Here is a 27,692-nt window from a genome sequence, read left to right as displayed (position 1 = left end):
TATATGGAACCATTATTGCACAGAACTGCTTTCCATCTCATATTGCTCAAATGAACAGCAAACCTGGTTTCAAAAAACAGATAAAGCAACACCTCACGGCACAACGCCTCTCCCCTATTTGACCTAGATAGTTTGTGTGTATGTATTGATGTGTAGGCTACAGTATGTTTGCCATTTTTAAAATGTATGTAGTTCTGACCTTGAGCTGTTTATTAATGTTCTGTATTATGTCATGTTTCATGTTTTGTGTGGACCCCGGGAGGAGTAGCTGCTACTTTCACAACAGCTATTGGGGATCCTAATAAAATACGAAATAACAACTCTAGCTCACATGATTCTAATAATCAGCTGGTGAATCAGGTTAGATAAAACAGGGATTAGAGCAAAAGCCTCCAGGAAGTTATCTTTAGATAAAACAGGGATTAGAGCAAAAGCCTCCAGGAAGTTATCTTTAGATAAAACAGGGATTAGAGCAAAAGCCTCCAGGAAGTTATTTTTAGATAAAACAGGGATTAGAGCAAAAGCCTCCAGGAAGTTATCTTTAGATAAAACAGGGATTAGAGCAAAAGCCTCCAGGAAGTTATCTTTAGATAAAACAGGGATTAGAGCAAAAGCCTCCAGGAAGTTATCTTTAGATAAAACAGGGATTAGAGCAAAAACCTCCAGGAAGTTAGCTCTCCAGGAATAGGATTGGAGAGCTCTGGTCTATGGTATGACTAGTGGGTAGGAACACAGTGTTCACTCCACTGTGTCTCTATGAGCGGTAGGCTGGTGTTGACAGGGAAGGAATTCTGCTGTTCAGATAACAACAACAGTCTGGCAACGCTAGAACTCTCTCAACATAATTCTACATTGGACCATGCTACTCTAGTCTTCCCTCCGCTAGCTGTGCCTTCACAACAGCAGAACCCACGTTTGGTTCAGTCAGTTAACTGGGGTGTTCTTCAGTTGAAACATTTCACGATATGATCTGAATACAGCAATTGTTCCGCTACTGTAAAGGCCCAAGGCTTGGTCGGAGTGGAGGATACCAGGCACTGCACAGTGCATAGGACTATAGTCATATGCGTGGACGCCGATTGTAACATTGCCACCCAATGGTGTTTTAGGGTTACTCAACTTTGCTTTGGGAAAATGGCTGAAATCCTAACATGTATTTGGGGAATGTTATGAGATTTGGCTCATAAGCTCTCTGTGTTCCAGGGAGAGTTGAGCTGAGGGTTGTACTACAAAGCAGAATCATTGAGTTAGCCAGCTAACTCCTAAATATTCTGAAATAACTTATTTACATGTTGTTGTTTTTTAAATAAGCTTGAAATAAGCTTGAAAATTAATAGTTATTTGTGGTTGTTTATCAAAGTTAGCTGGCTAACTCATTGATTCTGGTTTGTTGTACACCCAACAGGTCTCAGTAGCCTTGTTTATACCTGCTGCAAACATGCATCCTGTCCTGATCTTGTCAAGTCACATTTTCAGACATTCTTTCAAAATAATGTGTATTTATTTATTTTAAGACTCATTTTATTTATTTTAAGACGCATAAGACTCATGGGGCGGCAGGGTAGCCTAGTGGTTAGAGCGTTGGGCTAGTAACCGAAAGGTTGCAAGTTCAAATCCCCGAGCTGACAAGGTACAAATCTGTCGTTCTGCCCCTGAACAAGGCAGTTAACCCACTGTTCCTAGGCCGTCATTGAAAATAAGAGTTTGTTCTTAACTGACTTGCCTAGTTAAATAAATAAATAAATAAAAAAAAGGTTAAAAATGTAAGTCGCTCTGGATAAGAGCGTCTGCTAAATGACTTAAATGTAAATATTGATGCCATAAGACAATGTTCCAACTTGTCAAGGATTTTAGAGTGCTGGATAATGATAATTTAAATGGTTTCACTGTCCAGATCTGTCTACACCTGCAAGCCTGACTACCTCCGGAGGTTGTCAGGGAAATCTGATCGCAATGCGTCTTACAATCTTCTACACCTGTCTAAAAATGTGGGCAGAATGTGGACAAGATCAGGACAAAGAATGCATGTTAGCACCAGGTATAAACGGGGCTAGTGACAACACGACTAGCTCCCAGAACTTTGAGGGTATAATATGGATGAGCTGTTGTCTAGATCTACATCTCTCTATATTTAAACCCTGGTCTTATGAGTCAGGGTCACTGTAAAAGTCAACAGTCCATTGCAGCAGAGTCATTCAGACCAATGTCCAGTGAGTGTTTAGCCCTACGTATAAACTGAATGAGCTCTCAGAGAGTTATTTTTAGACCTGACCTGCTTTTCCCCTGGGGAGATCTTGAAGAGTACATCACACTACATGCACTGTACCATGCTGCACAGCTGTGCTGTCTAATGTATGCAGTCTAGCAAAAGTAGCAGTACTATGATAAGGACTATTCACACTATACAGAGAACATAAATCAGTGTGAAAAGAATTGTGGTTATTACAAACATTACATCACAAGAACACTTGCCCTACTTAATATAAGCATAAGTATATGAGCTAAAGCATTATTCATGAGAAACAGCATAATGTGATTGATCAGTTATGCACAGAACAGGATCATTTTTTCTTCTTCTTTTTGTTCTTCTAAATATGTTTTCATTGATATAGTCCAGTTATGACTGTGAGGCTTCCAACCCACCATACTCGTCGTACTCCCTGTAGGTGAGGTAGTGTTTGAGTGTCGGGGGGAACGGGACGGCAGCCATGACCTGAGGGTCATTCAGTCTTCTAGGGGTCATCTGTCTCCTAATGACCAAACGACACTGGTGCTGCAGGGACCGCGGGTTGTCTGGGGATACACACACATGGACGGGCACACACACACACACACACACACACACACACACACACACACACACACACACACACACACACACACACACACACACACACACACACACACACACACACACACACACACACAAAAAGTCAGGTTATTCTGTTCATGATGATGGCGAGTTGATCTGTAAGATATTTCAGTATTTGCATTCCCACTGTTTTTTGTCCACTATTATTGTTTATTAGCAATGATGCTGCCTTACCCAGAATGCCACAGATGTCTGGCCACTCTTTCTGTTTCTCCAGGACCCGTAGGAGGTTGGGGCAGATACGTGGGTGTCTGACGTAGTCCAGAAGCATCTGTACCACACTCCCCGCCAGGTTGACCACCGACGACAGGGAGATGATTTCACAGAACTGGAGCAGAGAGCGAACAGGACAGCGAGACTGACATCAGAAGGACAAGCACTGGAACTGGACAAGGTATTGGCTACACTTGCTGTTATGTTCTAAGTTAGACCAACACATTCTACATCAGTGGCGGCCAACCCTGGTCATAGAGGACCACATTGTGTGCAGGCTTTTGTTCCAGCCTAGAACAAAAATACAGAACCTGTCTTCCTCCAGAACCAGGACTTGTCTACTTCCTGTATTCTAAATCAAAGATTGGGGGGCTACTCCTGTTGTACTGGAATAGACCAGGAATAGGCCTACACGACTTACCGAGGCTCTGTAGTCCTGGTTATAAAATAAAGTTCTTCTATGGTTATGTTGGTAGTCGACCCAGGAGTCGCAGTCCATATCCTGTCTGTTGCCATGGTTACACAGGAAGCACTTGTCTACGTCGTAGTCGTTGTTGAGCAGCAGGCGCAGAATCTTGTGATCTCTGAGACAGTACTGCAACGCGGTGGGAAACAGTGTGTCACTGATCATTCTGAAGTAGCAGTTGACTTCGGCACCCCTGGACAATAGCAGACGCACCAGCTCATACCTGGGGTGGGATGGGATAGGGTTAGACAGGTGATGTCATAGAAGAGACCAGGAAGTAGGAAATATATGGGAGCTGAGTTGAAGATAAAAGGTTAAGACAACGTCATAATTACAAAAGGAAGCTTAAAAAAAAGAAACAAATTCATGGGACCTAGCATGGGGGCCAACAAACTGTTCCATTATATAGAAGTTGGTGACGTCACTGCTGTGTTCCATTCAGTTTCATTTATACAGTGCATTTGGAAAGTATTCAGACTCCTTAACTTTTTCCACATTTTGTTACATTATATCCTTATTCTAAAATGGATTAAATTGTTTTTCCCCCTCATCAATCTACACACAATACCCCATAATGACAAAGCAGAAACACTGTAAAATACTTTATTTACATACTGTAAGTATTCAGACCCTTTGCAATGAGACTCGAAATTGAGCTCAGGTGCAACCTGTTTCCAATGATCATCCTTGAGATGTTTCTACAACTTGATTGGAGTCCACCTGTGGTAAATTCAATTGATTGGGCATGATTTGGAAAGGCAAACACCTGTCTATACAAGGTCCCACAGTTGACAGTGCATGTCAGAGCAAAAACCAAGCCATAAGGTCGAAGGAATTGTCCGAAGAGCTCCGAGTCAGGATTGTGTCAACGCACAGAGGAAGGGGTACCAAAACATTTCTACAGCATTGAAGGTCCCCAAGAACACAGTGGCCTCCATCGTTCTTAAATGGAAGAAGTTTGGAACCACCAAGACTCTTCCTAGAGCTGGCCGCCTGGCCAAACTGAGTAATCGGGGGAGAAGGGCCTTGGTCAGAGAGGTGACCATGAACCCAATGGTCACTCTGACAGAGCTCCAGAGTTCCTCTGTGGGGATGGGAGGACCTTCCAGAAGGAAAACCATCTCTGCAGCACTCCACCAATCAGGCCTTTATGGTAGAGTGGCCAGACAGAAGCCACTTCTCAGCGGAAGGGACTGGGGGACTAGTCAGGGTTGAGGGAAATATGAACCGAGCCAAGTATAGAGAGATACTTGATGAAAACCTGCTCCAGAGCGCTAAGGACCTCAGACTGGGGCGAAGGTTAACCTTCCAAAGAGACATCGACCCTAAGCACTCAGCCAAGTCAACGCAGGAGTGGCTTCAGCCAGAGCCCGGACTTGAACCCGATCGAACATCTCTGGAGAGACCTGAAAATAGCTGTACAGCGACACTCCCCATCTAACCTGACAGAGCTTGAGGGGATATGCAGAGAAGAATGGGAGAAACTCCCCAAATACAAGTGTGCCAAGTTTGAGGCATCATACCCAAGAAGACTCAAGGCTGTAATCGCTGCCAAAGGTGCTTCAACAAAATACCAAGTAAAGGGTCTGAATACTTTTGTAAATTTGACATTTCAGTTTTTTATTTTTAATACATTTGCAAAAATGTCTAAAAACGTGTTTGTGCTTTGTCATTATGGGGTATTGTGTGTAGATTAAGGGGGGGAAAAACAATTGAATCAATTTTAGAATAAGGCTGTAACGTAACAAAATGTGGAAAAAGTCAAGGGATCTGAATACTTTCCCGAATGCACTGTAGCTATCGCAGAGGTAGTTGGTGAAACACGGACTACTCTCAAGTGAGGAATAACCTTCCCTGAGGGAGATATTAAGAATTAAGAATTGCGTTATCACCTACTGTAGGCTTAGTTCAGTGGTCTAACACGGTCTTGAGCTACTCATACAGATACGGTCTCATACCTCCCAGCGCGTACAGCCACCAGGAAGCAGTGTAGCGGGTCCATGTCAGTTTTGGCCCCGGCGGCCAGCAGCATCTCTGTGCAGGTGACATCACTGTTGGATACGGCGAAGTACAGTGGACTCCGCCTCATGTCCCCGTAGCTCTCTGGTAACACAGTAATAACAACATGCTCAATTATCCAAAACATCCTAGGAACTCAGTCGGTGTTGAGAGTTAGAATAGTAAAATACACAAGGTGCAATGTTGAAACGTGGTTGTGCATCAGCAGTTCTTCTCTTGTTATGTCAGTCATTCAATTAGCCCATGTCAGCTAACATTTTTTAGATAGTCTAGACAGCATGTAAGTTAAGGGCACGTACTCAGGGGCCTTGACCTCCAGAGGGCCCCCATTGGCCCAAACAGGAATCAACCTCACAACTCTGGAGTTACAAGCACCTTCCTCTTGGGCAGGGCTCCCTTATGAAATAGATGATGTGTCCATGAGTGTGCCCAACTGTACTACCTGGGTTGTGTGTGTCCATGGATTGTACCTGAGATGTGTACGTCCAGCTGAGCGTTGACATCGAAGCCTTTCTCTATGAGCAGCTCCAGACAGTCAACATGGCCGCCATCTGCTGCAGAGTGGACTGGGCTCTGGCCAGACAGACGGATGGCCCTCTTAGTGGTGATGGGGATGAAGGTCCTCAGAGCACTGGGACAAACACAACATCATAGATCAGATTGTTGATTATACCAGCACTATTGATTATGTTGTTGAAACAGGATCTAGACTATGAACTGAACAACTGCTTCTAGACCCAGGGATGGACAATTCCTCAGGGACAACACTTTCTAAGAACTGGATAATCAGATAACTCTCTACCCGATGTCTTGATCAATTGATTTCCACAAAGACCAGCATGCTTTCCAGTAGTTGTTCTTGACATCCCGGGTCTAGACTGTTAGTAATATATGCAGACGCTCAATGGCAATTTATAGTCATATGTGCATACATTTTACATATGGGATCATTTACGTCCTGGGAATCGAAACACACAGTTCTGGCGTTGGAAGCGCCGTGCTCTACCAGCTGAGCTACAGAGGACCACGTAGTAAGCGTGAGCCACTCACAGGATGTGTCCCTCATAGGCAGCTCTGTGTATGGGCAGCTGGCAGGCTAGACTGGCAATGTTAGGGTTGGCTCCAGCTTGCAGGAGGAGGTATATGCAGTCCAGGTTCCCTGAGCCGGCTGCATCGTACAGAACAGTGTCTCCGTTATATGCCTGGGCGTTCACGTCGCCACCTGGTGGGAAAGGAGGACGATTAACCCTACTGTAGTCCTGTAGACTTGTGTTCAAGCCAAACATTTATGTAAACTGATATTTACAATCAGTTGATATCAAATATTTTTCAGTTCCTTGTAACTGTATTTTTGGCTATTCTTTGAGAATGTTTATTTGCCTTTTGGTATGAAAATACATTTAAAATGTTTTCATCAAGGACAATCTAAGGCCTCTTATTGGCTCGTACCGTTCTTTATGAGTATATCCAGGACCTCGGCATGGGCGTACGATGCTGCGATGCCCAGCGGGGTGACATTGTGCCCATCTACAGCTGACACCTTGGCCCCATGTCTCAGCAGAAGCACCAGGATGGCACTGCAGCCCACCTGGCAAGATAACACACACACTTTTTAAGGAGCAGGGAATTACAATAAAACATCGTTTTTTATGACATCTTTTGTCATTCCAGGACCTTGATGATCTGAGGAAGAAATATAAACAAGACTACAGGTGTAACTCGATCTCACCTTGGCTGCCTCGTGAATGGCCATCCACTTCTTCAGACACACCTGTTCCACGAAGGCCCCACAATTGATCAGAGTGGACACCATGTCATATGATCCCTGTCTCACCGCTAACACACATCAACACAGGACAACACATAACAAAACAAAACTTGCATGCTTGATTGACGACTTAGAACAGTGCTTGAATACAGTATTATATATGTGTGTGTGTGTGTGTGTGTGTGTGTGTGTGTGTGTGTGTGTGTGTGTGTGTGTGTGTGTGTGTGTGTGTGTGTGTATGTATATATATATATATATATATATATATATATATATATATATATATATATATATATATATATATATATGACTGTGTGTGTACCAAGCAGCAGTGGGGACTCATTCAGGCTGTTGGTTTTGTGTGGAGACGCTCCATGCTGCAGTAGAGTCCTGACATTCTCCAGCAGACCCTCCTGAGCAGCCAGAATCAACGCTGTGTCCCCGTCTGCAGTCACATCATCCACAGTCCCATCACAGGAAGCTGCAGGGTCACACACACAAAAGTAATGGGAAATAAACACGTTACAGAAGCAGTACTGTAAGTGGCTACTGGTATTTGAGGTACTAGTTGTGAGGTACTGCTGGTGGTATGTGGGCCTCTCACCCAGCAGGACCTGATCCAAGACCTGTTCCTGGGACTGCACGACGGCTCTGTGTAGGGGAAGCCACCCTCTGCTGTCCCTCTCTGTGAAAGCCTGCAACCCAGACAGCTCCTGCAGGGTACACACATCACCTAGGGAGAGACACCACACAGAATCCTACGTTAGGGTTATGGCTAGCGTTATGGCTAGGGTTAGGGTTGAACCCTGATGTGGACATAAAGCTAGGGTTAGGGTTAATAGCTTAAGGGCAAGGGTTGGGCTAGGCAGTTTGAAAGGCACGGTCGGTGAGGGGTAGTCCTACCTTGCTCAATGGCAGTCACTATCCTCAGATAGTCACCACTGACTGTTGGCATGCTGTTGAGATATGGGTAAACAAAGTCAGGGAGCGGTGACAAAGTTATTGTGGGATGTGCGAATAATACATGAATGTAATCCTCTCCATTTTCTGAATACCTGTCTATTGATACATCTCGAATACTCTCTCGAATGGCATACTCAATAAGCGCCTCCTCACATCTATCGACGTCCTCCATTCCTACAGAGAAATAAAAAAGAGTAACCGAAAGGTTACCATGAACCTCAATACTATTTTTTTTTTAACTAGGCAAGCCAGTTAAGAACAAATTTTTCTTTACAATGACAGCCTACCGGGGAACAGTGGGTTACTGCCTTGTACAGAGGTAGAACGAAATATTTTTACCTTGTCAGCTCGGGGATTCGATCTAGCAACCTACCCACTAGGATACCTGCTGCCCCCTCAATCTAGCAACATACCCACTAGGCTACCTGCTGCCCCCTCGATCTAGCAACCTTTCGGTTACTGGCCCAACGCTCTAACCACTAGGCTACCAGTCTCCCCCAAATTACTCATGTCACTGCAGTCTGCATAGATCAACAGACACATCCTAAACTATAGGCATACAGACAGGAATCACATTGCAATGACAAATTGAAAGGTTTTAAAGCACCTCCGTCGCTATCAAATATCCCAATGAACGGGCAACTCCAGTCTTACCTGTAAAATCTCCAGTGAATGTCCCAGCCTCCGAAGGTTTGTTGGCTGCAAACTAAGTTTTATGTTGGTGTTTGCAGGAGTAATGGGATATTTTTAGACTTGACATGCCTATAATATCAGCCCCACACACTCTGAGAATGCCTGTCACACTGTCACATGCAGTGTTTCACTATCACACTAAACACAGTTTATCATAATAAGATTTAATTGACTATAGGAGCCATACAGTATAGACAGGCTGTCCGGCTTACAGCACACAAGTCCTACATTATTTTGATATTGCTAGTATGTGTAGTGTACCCACTTCGAATGATTTTAAATGACCATTTGTAATACTTATTTTTCCAATCTAATCATTGAACATGTATTGTAGGATCCAGTAGTTAATAACATGTATTTAGGTTACTGAATAAGAGGACTCATGTCGACAGTCGTGGCCAAAAGTTTTGAGAATGACACAAATATAAATTTTCTCAAAGTCTGCTGCCTCAGTTTGTATGATGGCAATTTGCATATACTCCAGAATGTTATGAAGGGTGATCAGATGAATTGCAATTAATTGCAAAGTCTCTCTTTGCCATGCAAATTAACTGAATCCCCAAAAAACATTTCCACTGCATTTCAGCCCTGCCACAAAAGGACCAGCTGACATCATGTCAGTGACTCTCTCGTTAACACAGGTGTGAATGTTGATGAGGACAAGGCTGGAGATCACTCTGTCATGCTGATTGAGTTCGAATAACAGTGTGGAAGCTTCAAAAGGAGGGTGGTGCTTGGAATCATTGTGCTTCCTCTGTCAATCATGGTTGCCTGCAAGGAAACATGTGCCGTCATCATTGCATTGCACAAAAAGGGCTTCACAAGCAAGGATATTGCTGCCAGTAAGATTGCACCTAAATCAACCATTTATCAGATCATCAAGAACTTCAAGGAGAGCGGTTCAATTGTTGTGAAGAAGGCTTCCGGGCGCCCAAGAAAGTCTAGCAAGCGCCAGGACCATCTCCTAAAGTTGATTCAGCTGCGGGATCGGGGCACCACCAGTACAGAGCTTGCTCAGGAATGGCAGCAGGCTGGTGTGAGTGCATCTGCACGCACAGTGAGGCGAAGACTTTTGGAGGATGGCCTGGTGTCAAGAAGGGCAGCAAAGAAGCCACTTCTCTCCAGGAAAAACATCGGGGACAGACTGATATTCTGCAAAAGGTACAGGGATTGGACTGCTGAGGACTGGGGTAAAGTCATTTTCTCTGATGAATCCCCTTTCCGATTGTTTGGTGCATCCGGAAAAAAGCTTGTCCAGAGAAGACAAGGTGAGCGCTACCATCAGTCCTGTGTCATGCCAACAGTAAAGCATCCTGAGACCATTCATGTGTGGGGTTGCTTCTCAGCCAAGGGAGTGGGCTCACTCACAATTTTTCCTAAGAACACAGCCATGAATAAAGAATGGTACCAACACATCTTCCGAGAGCATTTTCTCCCTACCGTCCAGGAATAGTTTGGTGACGAACAATGCCTTTTCCAGCATGATGGAGCACCTTGCCATAAGGCAAAAGTGATAACTAAGTGGCTCGGGGAACAAAACATTGATATTTTAGGTCCATGGCCAGGAAACTCCCCAGACCTTAATCCCATTGAGAACTTGTGGTCAATCCTCAAGAGGCAGGTGGACAAACAAAAACTCACAAATTCTAACAAACTCCAAGCATTGATTATGCAAGAATGGGCTACCATCAGTCAGGATGTGGCCCAGAAGTTAATTGACAGCATGCTAGGGCAGATTGCAGAGGTCTTGAAAAGGAAGGGTCAACACTGCAAATATTGACTCTTTGCATCAACTTCATAATTGTCAATAAAAGCCTTTGACACATATGAAATGCTTGTAATTATACTTCAGTATTCCATAGTAACATCTGACAACAATATCTAAAGACACTGAAGCAGCAAACTTTGTAGAAATTAATATTTGTGTCATTCTCAAAACTTTTGGCGACGACTGTACTTACTACACAATCAAACATGCTGAGCTTTTATTTTGAAAAAACGAGGACGTGTTGACGTCATTTTTATTCGACAGAAGTGACCCAGAATCCATTGCGCCCAAAATCATGGCTGGTGTTCTGAAAAAGGTACGAGTCGAGGTCATATTATGATGATGCTTTTGTGAAAATGTAATGTGCTTTTGTTTATTCAGTTAGTTTCCTCTCACTTTACAATTGATATGAGCTTGGTCGCTTTCTATTGACAAGCATGCGTGTAAGCTAGCTGCTAGGCTGGCTCGTCTTCTAGCTAACAGACTTAGCTAGCTTGATCATTTGCTGGAGGGTTTGTGGATATATACTTTGATCTGCTATGTCAGGGTTAGTTACCTAGGCCAGTGGCTTGTCCGTTGGGAAGTAAATATAGCCAACTTACATGGTTGACACGATACGAACTTAAAGGTACATGACATTTTATCCATATGTTCTGTAATGTTCCACCTTCCTGCTGAATGCCGTATGACTATTTTACCCAGGAGATTACTAACGTTAACTATGTAGTCTCACGTGCTAGCTAGTTATTATGCTCATTGTGTGTAATATTTCCCCCAGACAACAGGCTTGGTGGGACTGGCCGTGTCCCACAACCCTCATGAGGTGAGTCTCCAGTAATGACCATAAACAGCAGTAATGGACCACACCTACTTTGGTATGATAATGTAACTGTGTGCGTGTGTCCCCTCAGCGCCTGAGGATCTTGTACAGTAAGATCCTGGCGTCTCTCCAGGTCATCCCTCAGGACGCAGCCTACAGAAAGTACACAGAACAGCTTGTCAATGACCGCTTTGACCTTATCAAAGCCGTAAGTTCCACTCCAACCATCCTCACTTTCACATCTAGACAAGGGTCAGGTAAAGTTTAACAGGGTAGAACTCTTCCTACCAGCTCTCATTGTGACTGTGATTTCATGTATTAGCTTGAACCTCTGAGGTAATCCCCTTGTTGACTTTTATATTTCATATCATGTTACGGGACATTGTTTGGGATGGCATCTGTGTTTCAATCCATATAGATAATTTCATTGTCTTTCTTCATTTCAATTGAAAGGAGCCTGATGTGGAGAAACTAGAGAAGAAAATCAACTGTGGTCAGATCGAGGAGGTCATTCACCAGGTACAGAGAGGAGCCTCACACTCTTTTCATTGCTTTGCATCTTCCTCCTAAAGTTGCTCTCTCTAGCCCCGTTTATACCTGGTTTCTACATGCGTCCGTTGTCCTGATCGTGTCCAAATTCTGGTTGTGCCCACATTTGTTGACAGGTATAGACAATCAAGACACATTGTGATCTGATTGTGATATCTTCCTGACCACCTCAGGAGGTAGTCGAAGACGCATCTTGTACAGATATCCTTTTAGTGTAAACAAATCCAGACAATAAAAGCGTATAAATTTGGCCACCGTCACGGTTGTACCGCCCCCTCAAAAAAAAGCTGAATTAAGATCATGGTCTTTAGAAACCAAGTGCCAACTGGCACTGTGGTCAGATATGTCACAGTCCAATACCGTGTCCAGCTCTGCTTAAAATTAGCAAATAGAAAAATATGTTTAAAAGATATTGTCCCGAATGAGAGAAAAAGGGTTCTCCCGTTCTCACATCAAATGCCAGGCCAAAATCAAATGTTTGAAAACATCATAGGCTACAGAAAGGCCAAGGACTGTAATAGCAGAATTTAAACTGAAGTAACCATGTGTTGGGGATGGAGCAGAAGAGAGCAGTGTATGGTAAGGTATAGGCCTAATGTTCCCTTCAGTACAGGGGGAGGATGTGAATAGTGAATAGTCCATTTTGTGAGATGTGAATAGTCCATTTCAGTTGCTGTGTCAGATATGAAAATAATACAGTGATATTATAATGCAATCCTTTTCAGATATCAATAAAGTGCAGAAGATGTCCAAACTGATGCGTAGAGGCGCATAGCTTTCTGTAGCCTAAGCATGAGCGAGGCTACTGTCCAATAGGCTAATGTAGGTTTCAATTACGAAGGACTCTTTAGGCTACTTTTAGATTGACTCTGTTCCTTTCATAAAGCCTTTACTTTACATGCTTGCTCCTTTTGCACTTTTTATAGATTGCTGCTTTTATCCATGCATTTCTAATTTGACCACACGTCTTGCTATAGGTTATCATATTGAGGTACCGTTAGCGAATTATCAATGGTTTGGAGGAAACTAAACCAGTCATTCTCCCAGCATGTTACTTTTTTATTCCTTTAATACTGTTTAGGCCTATACTAAAGGTTATTTACAATATTACAATAAATATAAAGATGTATGTAAACATCGATGCGTAAAGAACAAACCTATCCAGATAATGCGTTGTGCCATTCAGAGATGCACTTTGTAACTTATCCTGTTTTTACTGTGTGCATTAGGGCCTAAGTGTAATTTTTATTTATACTGTGCAATAATAGTATTTTGTACATACATCCAGATAGTCAAATTGTTTGTGTGGTGACATTGTTAGGGATCGGAGAGATTCTCTGAATATTGTACAAGTCGAGGTTATCGGGACAGTAGTCTATTACGCCCAGTCTTAAATCATTGGATAACAAAAGTAGGCTGTAATGATGAGTATAAAAGCGTGCTGTTTTCTGTCAATTTATACAGCTTCTCATAACGGTAGTTCCAAAGCAGGTTGAATTAATTTGCCTACAGGGAGGGACCAGGGAATCTGGTCACAATACGAAGTGGGCAGATAAGAATCCCATTTTATGACCGCGTGTAGACACAACAAATCTCGATCAGATGACGACAGCCATGTTAATGCAAGGTGTAACCACGGCTACATTGTTTTGTAGCATTCAAAAACCTCCCACATACTGTATCTCCCTCTTCATCATACATCTCTTGCCTTATCTGACCCACTCATTTCCTCCAGGCGGAGTGTGAGTTGGCTCTATCCAGGAAGATGGCGGAATGGAAACCATGGGAACCACTGATTGAAGAGCCTCCTGTCAACCAATGGAAGTGGCCCGTTTAAAGACTACTTCCTGTATTTGTCTGTTTGTGTCAGTGTAATTCCCAATGAAGCATGTACAAATAAAGCTGTGGAAATATTATCCCTATCCTTGTAAAAAAAAAAAGATTTAACATTTTTGCCTTGTGGGTACTAACATTTTTCAGGCAGTTACATAAAAACACTCAGCCAAACCAAGGAAGTTCAATAGCAAGATACTCTTTGAAAAACATGTCTAGAGCCCTGATCTTGTTTGCATTAATGAATACACCATGTGTAAACCTGACAAACCTTGAACAGAGTGATCGGATCATCTTGATCACAAAAACCACATTTAATTAATGCAAGGTGTAACCAGGGCTATAAATAGACTACCTTTGAGAAAAAGCATCATCCTATCCTAGTGCACCTCATTTAAAGTTCACAACTGGGATTTGAACTGGCACCCATGTGGATCGCAACATGCATATAATACCCATCCACCTGTAAGGCCGTTATTTTATTTGACTCACTAGTCACCTCAACTCTGCCCACTGAGCTTTCATCCAACCAATACATGTATACTGAAGGTCAGTCATTTTAATCATCTACACCCGTCTCAAAATGTGGACAAGATCAAGACACATGCTGCATGTTACCAGGTATAAACGGGGCTCAAGATACAAGCCTTCACATCAGGCACGACAACTTGTTTAACTTCTCGTTTTATAACCACAACCTTAGAGCTTTACATCGACAGGACCTCATTAAATAAGATAACATATGAACAGTTCTATAGACCAGACAGGGGAAAAGAGCTGAATCAGTTATGTGTAATCGACTAAGGGCTCTATTCAAACCATATCGCTGAAGCGTTACAGATAGCACACTCTGAACCGACATCGTTTACCGTGAATGCAGTCTCCGCTAACACGGCAAGGACATTGCCTTTAATGCGGAATTTCCGCGATACGGATTGAATCGAGCCCTTAGATTAGGTTAACTATTATTAAAGCCCTACCATCAATCATTCCTTATAATAAGTATTGTTCACCATAAAGCATTTAATAGTACAACATTTGTTTAACCAGTAAAGGCCCTACCAATAACTAGCAAGTGTGTATTTCCCATTCACCAGTATGAAGCACAGGTAACTGCCCCCTTGTGCTGCCCTCTGTGGCATAGCCATAGAATTAGCAGAACAGACATTTTCATACAACATTGTGGGTAGTTTTCAATTTGGAATTGCTGCTCATCACATCCATAGAAACGAGCAACACTGAAGTCATATCAATAATGGAAACTTCTGTTGGGTGGCACATAAAAAAAGCCAAACGATTTTCATAGCCATGTCCGTTCTACTAATTCTATAGTCATAATATTGGGATGTGTTCTCCATGCTCATGTGAAGTGCAGACAGTTGCATCATGGGAGCTGTAGTTCCCTCAGGTCCTGGGCTCCGCTGGTGGCCCTCTGCAGCAGCTGGACCATGATGGGGTAGACCGGGGCAAACTCCTTCCCCTGACGAGCCCTCACACTCTGCATGTAGGCCTCCAGAGCACCCCTAGCACACACAGAAGGAGATGGCATTACTAAAGACACACTACCCAATAGAACTGATAGGAATTTCATCATTTTACCACAAGAGGGTGCTCACTCACTCCTCTGAGTGATACCAAACAACCCACCAGCGGTCTCAAAGGCTGTAAGACGTTTGTCGTTCTCCTGCAGTTACCTAATGAGTGTGAGGCGGTCTCTCTCTGAAGGGTGGTCATCCAGCCACTGGGAGTAGCGAGCGATGGACCACTCTGCTCTCTGTGGAAGAGGAAGAATTAATACCAAGTTAAGATAACGATGGTTGGAAGCAGTATAGATTAGTGTGTATAGGAGTGTGTATGGGTACTCTACATGACCAAATGTATATGGACACCTGCTCGTCGAACATCTGAAATCATGGGCATTGATATGATATCCCCCCTTTGCTGCTATAACAGCCTCCACTCTTCTGGAAAGGCTTTCCACTAGATGTTGGAACATTGCTGCAGGGATTTGCTTCCATTCAGCCACAAGAGCATTAGTGAGGTCGGGCACTGATGTTGGGTGATTGGACCTGGCTCGCAGTCAGCGTTCCAATTCATCCCGAAGATGTTCGATGGGGTTGAGGTCAGGGCTCTGTGCAGGCCAGTCAAGGTCTTCAACACCGAACTCGACAAACCATTTCTGTATGGACCTCGTTTTGTGTACAGCAAACAGCAAAGAGCCTACCCCAAACTGTTGCCACAAAGTTGGAAGCACAGAATCGTCTAGAATGTAATTGTATGCTGTAGCATTGATTTCCCTTCACTGGAACTAAAGGGCCTAGTCCGAATCATGAAAAACTGCCCCAGACCATTATTCCTCCTCCACCAAACTTTCTCCTGGCATCCGCCAAACCCAGATTCGTCCGACGGCCTGACAGATGGTGAAGCGTGATTCATCAATCCAGAGAACGCGTTTCCACTGCTCCACAGTCCGATGGCGGCGAGCTTTACACCACTCCAGCCGACGCTTGGAATTGCGCATGGTGATCTTAGGCTTGTGTGGGACTGCTCGGCCATGGAAACCCATTTCATGAAGCTTCCAACGAACAGTTCTTGTGCTGACCTTGCTTCCAGAGGCAGTTTGGAACTCAGTAGTGAGTGTTGCAACAGAGGACAGACGATTTTGACATGCTACGCACGTCAGCACTCGGCGGGCCCATTCTGTGAGCTTGTGTGACCTACCACTTTGCGGCTGAGCCGCTGTTGCTCTTAGACGTTTCCACTTCACAATAACAGCACTTACAGTTGACCGGGGCAGCTCTAGCAGGGCAGAAATTTGACGAACTGACTTGTTGGAAAGGTGGCATCCTATGACGGTGCCACGTTGAAAGTCACTGCGCTCTTCAGTAAGGCCATTCTACTGCCAATGTTTGTCTATGGAAATTGTAAGGCTGTGTGCTCGATTTTATACACCTGTCAGCAACAGGTGTGGCTGAAATAGCCAAATCCACTAATTTGAAGGGGTGTCCACATACTTTTGTATATATAGTGTGTGTACCTGGTGAGGTGATTTGAGCTCAGACGGTGCTCTGGTGAACTGGAAGTGTAGCAGGGTGCTGTATGGAATCAGATTCCCCACGGCTGGACTGCTGGCTATCAGCTCACTGTTCTGGAACAGCAGGGGCCTAACAACACACACACACACACACACACACACACACACACACACACACACACACACACACACACACACACACACACACACACACACACACACACACACACACACACACACACACACACACAAAATGTCTCGTCTACATTGAGGTGTCTAGCCGAAATAACATGTTCATTATGTTACGCCTTTACCCATTATCTTTAACGCATTATCCGAGCGTCTAAGTAGAGACCGAGGCAGACGGTAGGGAGAATTACAGCTCTCTAACCCTCCAATAATGACTAACATCTTCATTAAGATCCACCCTCACTCTGGAAACTACCGCTGCTATTGAGACGTTCCCCATCTCAAAGGTTTAACAGGAATAGGTGACATAACTGATGCAACAACTATGTGTCACTAATGCGTCATACATGTGTAACAAGCAGGGATGTAATAACACACCTGAATGATCTCAGCAGGCGGTAGGGTTTCCCCAGCTCAGACACTCTCCTACAGAGAGGAGCGACGGCCAGCTCCATCTAAAAACACAGAGAAGAAATAGCACAGTGAGAACACGAATATAGAGTTACTTGGTGAACTTCAAAATGCACAGGAAAACCCAAGAGACAGGCAGATACGGAGAGAGATACCGATAACACCCTCACATAAAGCCCTTCTCCTCACCTGAGCGAAGTCAGCCGCCAATCTCATCTTGCCTCCCTCCCCCAGGGGGCGCAGCAGGCTGGCGTGGCGGATGAACAGTGTGATGCAGCGCTGGGCGATGCTCTCCGTGTTGTCGTATATGAAGTCGACACACTGGAAGTGGCGGAAGTAGTCCGCCATCACACGGCCCACGAAGCCCTGTAGCTCCCGCATGTACAGAGAACAGGGCACGTCCGGCTTCCCCAGGGTGGACATAGACCTGGACACAGAGACATATATAGAACACAGACACACACACACACCCTATGGTTAGTATAGGTCACAGACTAAGGGTCTGACTCGTAACCTTGAACCTCAGGCCATTGCCCACAATGATTGAGTGACTACACACTAAACCTATGTGTGTGTGTGTTACTGAATGTGTGTGTGTATGCAAAATGTGTGTATCTGCGAGTCGGCTAAGTACCAGCAGGGCCTTGTCTGTGTAAGATCAGAGAGCGCAAAGCAGTCTAGTCTGTATTCAGAGCGCTGAATGTCAATCTGAGCTCTCGGTCTCTGTATGTATGGCCGTGACAGAATAACCAGCGTGTGCCAGGGGCCGATAACATTTAGCCAGCGGCAGGAGGCTACAGTACTGACGCAGGGACCCTTTGTGTGGCTCTGTCTAACGGGACCCTGCTAGCTGTGTGTGTGTGTGTGTCTCTGTGTCGTGACTGCAAAGCCCCAAGACTAACAGAGTCTACAGGTCCATTGGGAGCCTCTCTATTGTACAGAGACGAGTCTGGCTAATATGAATGGAGGGAGAATATCTGAATGCAACTGTAGAGGGTCTAAACTCTCTAAACTTTTTTACTCAGGCCCCCCTTCCAGCTTTGGAAAACAGCCCCGTCTATTTATCTTGGCACAACCACTGTTCACACCCCTCTTGTTAGCAGGGAGAACATTTAGCAGGTGTAAAATATTATTTCCTGCAATTCTACACATTTGGTCATTGGGTGCAGAGAACATTTTGCAGTTTTAAAGCTCATTTTCTTGCAATTCTATACATTTTGCCATGTTCTAATGTGTACTCGTGATATTTGAGTGACTCGAACATTACCAAAAAAATTAATCTATGGGCTAAAAAGACCGAGCTGGAAAACGTTATCCGACATGGGCTTCTAACTAGCTCTCTGAGGTATGTAATGACTGACACGACAAGAGGAACTGATGATGCACTAACCAATTTAGAAATGTCACCTTGTGCATTCTACTGTTACAACTTTCACTAGTAAGTTGAAAGCCGGACCCCGCCACCCCACCTAGGGGGCGCGCCCCACAGTTTGGGAACCGCTGGTCTAGACCATAAAGATCCTATTAAATTCATTCTTAATTCTATAGTCCAGACTGGTTCTACTTGTGTGTACACACATATACAAGTGAGCTGCTGGTCTCACAGCTAGGTTTCACTGGGCTATTGCCTTGGCTGGCATTGTATGGATGCTTGGGGAGTCAGACTTGACCTTTTTACAAAATCAAACCCCTCAGTCTTTTTTTTTAACATGTCAATATCGCCGCTGTGACTAAAATCCTGCAACAGCTACTCTGCTACAGGGTGTATGTATGGTTTATATCTGGGAAACGGTCAATGGATCAGAGAGACTGGGACGGTAGCGAGACCAAGAGTTCACTCAGAGGATGTGTGTGTGTGTGTGTGTGTGTGTGTGTGTGTGTGTGTGTGTGTGAGGAACAGGGTGAGTGGGTTTTAGAACAAGTTTTAAGATCACTGCAAGGAGCTCCCGCTGCGCAATGCAAGAGCAAGTGTGTGTGTGTGTGTGCGCGCGCAAGTGTATTTGTTGGGGAGAAAGGGGGCAGGGGTGAGTTCATCTACTTCACCACATTGTGTTTATCTGATCATGAAAGGGGGCTGAAGAGACAACATACACACCCACACGCACACACAGGATGCTATACAAGAGCAGAGCGGTGTGTGTAGAACAGTAGATAGTCTGAGGATGTGTGTATGAGTGTGTAAATGTCATGCTTGTATTACAACACAAGCTCAGGGGAAAGAGAGAAACACTGTAAATGTAAATTAGCAACAGATGCTGTTTAGAGCCAGGTGGAACACAGAGACAATCAGATAATAGCTTCACAGATCACTTATTGTCACATATGATGCTCTGTAGCAGTACGTCACCAAGCCCACCTGTAAACGTTACCCTTTATAACAACTTAAACCCCAACCTTACTCCTAGAAAGGGGGCGACTAGCTGGAGGATTGTGGTGTTTGAAAGTGTGTGTGTATACTAACCCAGAGAAGTCTTCCTGATGCATAGTGATGATGATGGCTTCTATGGAGTCACTGACCGACAGCAGGAGAGGCTGTACTGCACTGGCCATCAGAGCCTGTACTCCCTACAGGCACACAAGACAGTGCATCATTTAATAAGGCATACAAAAGGGTTGTGTCATAACTTTGAAACAACTCAGTCAGACAATGACATCTCAAATATTAGTGGAGACATGAACTGAACAAACATTACCATAACTGCTTGCATCTGCAGGCCAGGTGTGTGGCAGAAGGACACCGTCTCCACAGGGACACACCTGATTGGCTTAAGTCTGCCATTGCCTAGCAACCTAAACAGACAGGTGGCTGCTGGTCGTCTAGGCTGCATGAATGTGATTTGCTGATAAGCGGACATTTGCAGTGCGATCTAGGAGTGTGTGTGAGACTGTTTGTGTGTTTGGGCATGTGTGTGTGTGTGTGTCTGTCGTGGGGTTCGGAGTGGTGCCGCCAGTTTATCGTCCATCTTTAGATCAATCTAAACTCAATAGACCTGACCCAGTTTGTGTGTGTTTGTGTTTGTTTGTGTGCTAGTCAGCTAAGCCCCTGCCAACAATAGATAACCGGATCTCTGCTCAGATCTCCTCTCTAAAGTTAACAAAGTCCCCTCCGTTGTGTGTGGCGTGTGGGATTGGCGGAAAGCAGAGAGAAACAAGCCTCCGACCGTCTTCCCAGTTACAACAAAATATCTTTGTGAGAAAAAGCAAGTGATTGCCAAAGAAGAGTCTACACACTCCACTCAGTGTTTACCCTTTTACCTCCCAGGGGGAGATGCAGCAGCAATACCAATATTTGGTTTCCAGAACTCAGTTCCAAAAGTGCCCATTCAAACCCCATAATGAAAAACCAACAGCATAATCCACAACCATCTGCACATCCGATAGAATGGAGAGAAAGAAGAGGGGAAGATGAAGATTTTTCTCGAATTAAAAAAATATACGGTATCCACAACGGAAGACGTTTTCACGTCTTTTGAACCTTATTTTTCCTTTTCGATTCCACAATTCGGACTTTTCCCCCTCCTTTTGGGGGACGAAGGGGGGGTGAAGCCCCCTGAAGTAGGGGAGATGAGATGAGAGGAGGAGGAGTAGAGAGGGGAAAAGAGTAGATCAGTATGGGAGGAGACGAGTGTGTCTTACCTCTAGGGAAGCAGTGAGAGCATGTTCAGCAGCCGGAGGACATGACCCCAATCCTGATATCACCTGAGAACACGCACACACACACACACACACACACACACAAAGGTCAGCTTACAGTGAAACCTGACAAACCCTAATCGTCTCTTTCCTCACATATCCCTCCGTATTCCTCTAACGGTTATTACAGCATTTATCCTCCCTCCTTCCTCTCCTCTCCTCTCCTATCCTCCACGTCCCTCCTTCCATCACATCCTTCTTTTCTCCCCCTCCCTCCCTCCCTCCCTCTTAAAATAACCAGGCGTTCTTTCTGAAACGGCCTCACTCTGCTTTCAAATTGTACAATTTTGACAATCTCCCAGGCCACTAAATATTTGATGGCAGAGTAATCTATTTTTATGCCACTATTAATCACACAGGCCCCAGCACCAGGGCAGATCATACATCTTTAATGGGCCATATTAAGGAATACGTTTCCACATCTCCTCCCTCTTACTCTCTCTCTCTCTCTCTCTCTCTTGCTCTCTCTCTACATCTGACTCCATCCCTTCCTTCGTCATCCCTCTCTCTGCTTCTCTCCCTCTCGCGCCGCATCTCTCCCTCGCGCGCCGCTTCTCCCTCTCCCCCTCTCGCTGCTTCTCTCTCTCCCCCTCTCGCCGCTTCTCCCTCTCCCCCTCTCGCCGCTTCTCTCTCTCCCCCTCTCGCCGCTTCTTTCTCTCCCCCTCTCGCCGCTTCTCTCTCTCCCCCTCTCACCGCTTCTCTCTCTCCCACTCTCGCCGCTTCTCTCTCTCCCCCTCTCGCCGCTTCTCTCTCTCCCCCTCTCGCCGCTTCTCTCTCTCCCACTCTCGCCGCTTCTCTCTCTCCCCCTCTCGCCGCTTCTCTCTCTCCCCCTCTCGCCGTTTCTCTCTCTCCCCCTCTCGCCGCTTCTCTCTCTCCCCCTCTCGCCGCTTCTCTCTCTCCCCCTCTCGCCGCTTCTCTCTCTCCCCCTCTCGCGCCGCATCTCTCCCCCTCTCGCGCCGCATCGCTCCCTCGTGCGCCCCCCTCTCGCTGATTCTCTCCCCCTCTCGCTGCTTCTCTCTCTCCCCCTCTCGCTGCTTCTCGCTCTCCCCCTCTCGCTGCTTCTCGCTCTCCCCCTCTCGCTGCTTCTCGCTCTCCCCCTCTCGCTGCTTCTCGCTCTCCCCCTCTCGCTGCTTCTCGCTCTCCCCCTCTCGCTGCTTCTCGCTCTCCCCCTCTCGCTGCTTCTCGCTCTCCCCCTCTCGCTGCTTCTCTCTCTCTCCCCCTCTCACTGCTTCTCTCTCTCTCCCCCTCTCGCTGCTTCTCTCTCTCTCCCCCTCTCGCTGCTTCTCTCTCTCTCCCCCTCTCGCAGCTTCTCTCTCTCCCCCTCTCGCAGCTTCTCTCTCTCCCCCTCTCGCAGCTTCTCTCTCTCCCCCTCTCGCTGCTTCTCTCTCTCCCCCTTTCGCTGCTTCTCTCTCTCCCCCTCTCGCTGCTTCTCTCTCTCCCCCTCTCGCTGCTTCTCTCTCTCCCCCTCTCTCTCCCCCTCTCGCTGCTTCTCTCTCTCCCCCTCTCGCTGCTTCTCTCTCCCCCTCTCGCTGCTTCTCTCTCTCCCCCTCTCGCTGCTTCTCTCTCTCCCCCTCTCGTTGCTTCTCTCTCTCCCCCTCTCACTGCTTCACTCTCTCTCCCCCTCTCGCTGCTTCTCTCTCTCTCCCCCTCTCGCTGCTTCTCTCTCTCTCCCTGCTTCTCTCTCTCACTGCTTCTCTCTCTCACTGCTTCTCTCTCCCCCTCTTGCTGCTTCTCTCTCCCCCTCTTGCTGCTTCTCTCTCCCCCTCTCGCTGCTTCTCTCTCTCTCTGCTTCTCTCTCCCCCTCTCGCTGCTTCTCTCTCCCCCTCTCGCTGCTTCTCTCTCTCCCCCTCCCTCTCGCTGCTTCTCTCCCCCTCTCGCTGCTTCTCCCCCTCTCGCTGCTTCTCTCTCTCCCTCTCGCTGCTTCTCTCTCTCCCTCTCGCTGCTTCTCTCTCTCCCTCTCGCTGCTTCTCTCTCTCCCTCTCGCTGCTTCTCTCCCCCTCTCGCTGCTTCTCTCCCCCTCTCGCTGCTTCTCTCCCCCTCTCGCTGCTTCTCCCCTTCTCGCTGCTTCTCCCCCTCTCGCTGCTTCTCCCCCTCTCGCTGCTTCTCTCTCTCCCTCTCGCTGCTTCTCTCTCTCCCTCTCGCTGCTTCTCTCTCTCCCTCTCGCTGCTTCTCTCTCTCCCTCTCGCTGCTTCTCTCCCTCTCTCTCTCGCTGCTTCTCTCTCCTCCTCTCGCTGCTTCTCTCTCCTCCTCTCGCTGCTTCTCTCTCCTCCTCTCGCTGCTTCTCTCTCCTCCTCTCGCTGCTTCTCTCTCACCCTCTCGCTGCTTCTCTCTCCCCCTCTCGCTGCTTCTCAATTTAATTCAAGGGGCTTTATTCAAGGGGCTTTATACAGGTCACACATATTGCTGCTGTGATGGCACACCGTGGTATTCCACCCAGTAGATTTGGGAGTTGATCAAAATCGGAAGTGTTTTCAAATTCTTTGTGGATCTGTGTAATCTGAGGGAAATATGTGTCTCTAATATGGTCATACATTTGGCAGGAGGTTAGAAAGTGCAGCTCAGTTTCCACCTCATTTTGTGGGCAGTGTGCACATAGCCTGTCTTCTCTTGAGAGCCAGGTCTGCCTACGGCGGCCTTTCTCAATAGCAAGGCTATGCTCACTGAGTCTGTACATAGTCAAAGCTTTCCTTAAGTTTGGGTCAGTCATAGTAGTCAGGTATTCTGCCACGGTGTACTCTCTGTTTAGGGCCAAATAGCATTCTAGTTTGCTCTGTTTTTTTGTTAATTCTTTCCAATGTGTCAAGTAATTATCTTTTTGTTTTCTCGTGATTTGGTTGGATCTAATTGTGTTGCTGTCCTGGGGCTCTGTGGGATCTGTTTGTTTTTGTGAACAGAGCCCCAGGACCAGCTTGCTTAGGGGACTCTTCTCCAGGTTAATCTCTCTGTAGGTGATGGCTTTGTTATGGAAGGTCTGGGAATCGCTTCCTTTTAGGTGGTTGTAGAATTTAATCGCTCTCCCTCCCTCTCGCTGCTCCTCTCGCTCTCCCTCCCTCTCGCTGCATCTCTCGCTCTCCCTCCCTCTCGCTGCATCTCTCACTCTCCCTCCCTCTCGCTGCATCTCTTGCTCTCCCTCCCTCTCGCTGCATCTCTCCCTCCCTCTCGCTGCATCTCTCGCTCTCCCTCCCTCTCGCTGCATCTCTCCCTCCCTCTCGCTGCATCTCTCCCTCCCTCTCGCTGCTCCTCTCGCTCTCCCTCCCTCTCGCTGCTCCTCTCGCTCTCCCTCCCTCTCGCTGCTCCTCTCGCTCTCCCTCCCTCTCGCTGCTCCTCTCGCTCTCCCTCCCTCTCGCTGCTCCTCTCGCTCTCCCTCCCTCTCGCTGCTCCTCTCGCTCTCCCTCCCTCTCGCTGCTCCTCTCGCTCTCCCTCCCTCTCGCTGCTCCTCTCGCTCTCCCTCCCTCTCGCTGCTCCTCTCGCTCTCCCTCCCTCTCGCTGCTCCTCTCGCTCTCCCTCCCTCTCGCTGCTCCTCTCGCTCTCCCTCCCTCTCGCTGCTCCTCTCGCTCTCCCTCCCTCTCGCTGCTCCTCTCGCTCTCCCTCCCTCTCGCTGCTCCTCTCGCTCTCCCTCCCTCTCGCTGCTCCTCTCGCTCTCCCTCCCTCTCGCTGCTCCTCTCGCTCTCCCTCCCTCTCGCTCTCCCTCCCTCTCGCTGCATCTCTCGCTCTCCCTCCCTCTCGCTGCTCCTCTCGCTCTCCCTCCCTCTCGCTGCTCCTCTCGCTCTCCCTCCCTCTCGCTGCATCTCTCGCTCTCCCTCCCTCTCGCTGCATCTCTCGCTCTCCCTCCCTCTCGCTGCATCTCTCGCTCTCCCTCCCTCTCGCTGCATCTCTCGCTCTCCCTCCCTCTCGCTGCATCTCTCGCTCTCCCTCCCTCTCGCTGCATCTCTCGCTCTCCCTCCCTCTCGCTGCATCTCTCGCTCTCCCTCCCTCTCGCTGCATCTCTCGCTCTCCCTCCCTCTCGCTGCATCTCTCGCTCTCCCTCCCTCTCGCTGCATCTCTCGCTCTCCCTCCCTCTCGCTGCTCCTCTCGCTCTCCCTCCCTCTCGCTGCTCCTCTCGCTCTCCCTCCCTCTCGCTGCTCCTCTCGCTCTCCCTCCCTCTCGCTGCTCCTCTCGCTCTCCCTCCCTCTCGCTGCTCCTCTCGCTCTCCCTCCCTCTCGCTGCTCCTCTCGCTCTCCCTCCCTCTCGCTGCTCCTCTCGCTCTCCCTCCCTCTCGCTGCTCCTCTCGCTCTCCCTCCCTCTCGCTGCTCCTCTCGCTCTCCCTCCCTCTCGCTGCTCCTCTCGCTCTCCCTCCCTCTCGCTGCTCCTCTCGCTCTCCCTCCCTCTCGCTGCTCCTCTCGCTCTCCCTCCCTCTCGCTGCTCCTCTCGCTCTCCCTCCCTCTCGCTGCTCCTCTCGCTCTCCCTCCCTCTCGCTGCTCCTCTCGCTCTCCCTCCCTCTCGCTGCTCCTCTCGCTCTCCCTCCCTCTCGCTGCTCCTCTCGCTCTCCCTCCCTCTCGCTGCTCCTCTCGCTCTCCCTCCCTCTCGCTGCATCTCTCGCTCTCCCTCCCTCTCGCTGCATCTCTCGCTCTCCCTCCCTCTCGCTGCATCTCTCGCTCTCCCTCCCTCTCGCTGCATCTCTCGCTCTCCCTCCCTCTCGCTGCATCTCTCGCTCTCCCTCCCTCTCGCTGCATCTCTCGCTCTCCCTCCCTCTCGCTGCATCTCTCGCTCTCCCTCCCTCTCGCTGCATCTCTCGCTCTCCCTCCCTCTCGCTGCATCTCTCGCTCTCCCTCCCTCTCGCTGCATCTCTCGCTCTCCCTCCCTCTCGCTGCATCTCTCGCTCTCCCTCCCTCTCGCTGCATCTCTCGCTCTCCCTCCCTCTCGCTGCATCTCTCGCTCTCCCTCCCTCTCGCTGCATCTCTCGCTCTCCCTCCCTCTCGCTGCATCTCTCGCTCTCCCTCCCTCTCGCTGCATCTCTCGCTCTCCCTCCCTCTCGCTGCATCTCTCGCTCTCCCTCCCTCTCGCTGCATCTCTCGCTCTCCCTCCCTCTCGCTGCATGCTCTCCCTCCCTCTCGCTGCTCCTCTCGCTCTCCCTCCCTCTCGCTGCTCCTCTCGCTCTCCCTCCCTCTCGCTGCTCCTCTCGCTCTCCCTCCCTCTCGCTGCTCCTCTCGCTCTCCCTCCCTCTCGCTGCATCTCTCGCTCTCACACGTGTGTGTGAGCGTATTGGTGTGTGTGTTACCTTAGCAACATCTTGGTGTAGTCTGTAGAGGGAGTTGACCACCGCCATGTTCCTCCTCTGGCCTTCTGTGAGAGGCCCTATCACCTGACTGGCATCCCCCTGGGTAGACAGCTAGAGAGAAAGAGAGAGTGAGAGAAGAATGGAAGGATGGAGGGAGGGAGAGAAATAGAGGAAGAGAGAGAGCAGGAGAGAGAGAAAGGGAGAGGGGGGAGAAAGAGAAATAGGTGGAGGGAAGAGAGAGAGAAAAGTCAGGGCACCTGTAGTACTCAGCAGACACACAGCATCAGTGAGAGCAAGGGCCCACAGGAGCCAGAAGCCAGCTCCCACTGCTATAGCAGAGCGAGGAGGGGCCACACAGAAATGGGGCAGGAACCAGGATCCAGCTGTAGTAGCAGTTTGTGCTGCTGTCTTCAGGCCATGTTCCACAGGCGGATGGGGACACCTCACCACCACTCATGTCAGAGGTGATGACAAGCAGGTCACACACACAATCTAATCCTCATCATGCCTACTAGACTTAATCAAATGATTGGAGAGGAGAAAATAGGAGGAAAAGTCATAGACAAGCTCTGAAAATAACATTGGGAGTGGAATGATCTGGAAGTAATCTGAACCTTCACACCGTAGACAGAGTGCTGATTGGATAACAGAAAGAGAGACATTAGGGCCCTCAGGAAGACAGAGAGAGAGGAATTGGGGCCATCTCAGGAAGACAGAGAGAGGAATTGGGGCCATCTCAGGAAGACAGAGAGAGGAATTAGGGCCATCTCAGGAAGACAGAGAGAGAAAAAGCGAGAGTTCAGACAACATGTGCAAAGTGGTGGCATAGCAACGGTCTAAAAATGGCACAGCAACAGTTAACTATTAGCTCAGAGTGTACTTGCGTGGATGGCAGACAAGCACACACATGCACACACAAACTGGCATTCATGACATGCACGTGCCCACACACACACACACAGAAAGGTGTCAGGATACCAGCCCTGAAGTAGCTTCCTGTTCACACCTGAGTATGTCTGTGTTTGTCAAATCAAATCGTATTTGTCACATGCACCGAATACAACAGGTACACCTTACAGTGAAATGCTTACTAACAAGAACTTAACCAACAATGCTTTAAGAAGTAAAGATAAAAAAATAAAAA

General features: G+C 47.5%; 2 protein-coding genes and 1 pseudogene across 2 annotated transcripts; 1 reads left to right on the top strand and 2 right to left on the bottom strand.

The window, feature by feature from the left end:
• Positions 1–2,607: 2,607 nt before the first annotated feature.
• LOC120031807 (ankyrin repeat and SOCS box protein 15-like) lies at positions 2,608–8,473 on the bottom strand. The gene is made up of 11 exons (XM_038977627.1): positions 8,242–8,473; positions 7,943–8,071; positions 7,661–7,819; positions 7,300–7,406; positions 7,020–7,158; positions 6,621–6,792; positions 6,041–6,201; positions 5,510–5,654; positions 3,507–3,774; positions 3,047–3,200; positions 2,608–2,793 (listed from the first exon to the last, which is right to left on the bottom strand). The coding sequence occupies exons 1-11, from the start codon at positions 8,471–8,473 to the stop codon at positions 2,618–2,620; spliced, it is 1,842 nt and encodes a 613-aa protein (XP_038833555.1). The 3' UTR covers positions 2,608–2,617.
• Positions 8,474–11,004: 2,531 nt separating this feature from the next.
• Positions 11,005–14,071, top strand: LOC120031927 (NADH dehydrogenase [ubiquinone] 1 alpha subcomplex subunit 5-like). The gene is made up of 5 exons (XM_038977784.1): positions 11,005–11,078; positions 11,541–11,585; positions 11,674–11,790; positions 12,036–12,101; positions 13,867–14,071. Exons 1-5 carry the CDS (start codon positions 11,058–11,060, stop codon positions 13,966–13,968), a joined length of 351 nt encoding a protein of 116 aa, XP_038833712.1. The 5' UTR covers positions 11,005–11,057; the 3' UTR covers positions 13,969–14,071.
• A 437-nt stretch (positions 14,072–14,508) lies between these two features.
• Positions 14,509–27,692, bottom strand: part of LOC120031926 — a 100,321-nt pseudogene continuing 87,137 nt past the window's right edge.

The sequence above is a fragment of the Salvelinus namaycush genome, chromosome 38, assembly GCF_016432855.1.
Source record: "Salvelinus namaycush isolate Seneca chromosome 38, SaNama_1.0, whole genome shotgun sequence".
Lineage (NCBI taxonomy): Eukaryota > Metazoa > Chordata > Actinopteri > Salmoniformes > Salmonidae > Salvelinus > Salvelinus namaycush.
Note: the sequence above shows the minus strand (reverse complement) of the source record. Positions and strands in the feature narration are given on the sequence as shown.

Bases quoted from the DNA above. Each gene is read 5' to 3' on its own strand.
- LOC120031927 (XM_038977784.1), top strand. From the start codon at position 11,058: ATGGCTGGTGTTCTGAAAAAG. The intron at 11,079-11,540 runs GTACGAGTCGAG...TATTTCCCCCAG, and splicing joins TGGCTGGTGTTCTGAAAAAG to ACAACAGGCTTGGTGGGACT. The intron at 12,102-13,866 runs GTACAGAGAGGA...CATTTCCTCCAG, and splicing joins TCGAGGAGGTCATTCACCAG to GCGGAGTGTGAGTTGGCTCT.
- LOC120031807 (XM_038977627.1), bottom strand. From the start codon at position 8,473: ATGGAGGACGTCGATAGATGTGAGGAGGCGCTTATTGAGTATGCCATT. The intron at 7,407-7,660 runs GTACACACACAG...GATGTGTGTTAG, and splicing joins TGAGTCCCCACTGCTGCTTG to CGGTGAGACAGGGATCATAT. The intron at 7,159-7,299 runs GTGAGATCGAGT...TTATCTTGCCAG, and splicing joins CCATTCACGAGGCAGCCAAG to GTGGGCTGCAGTGCCATCCT.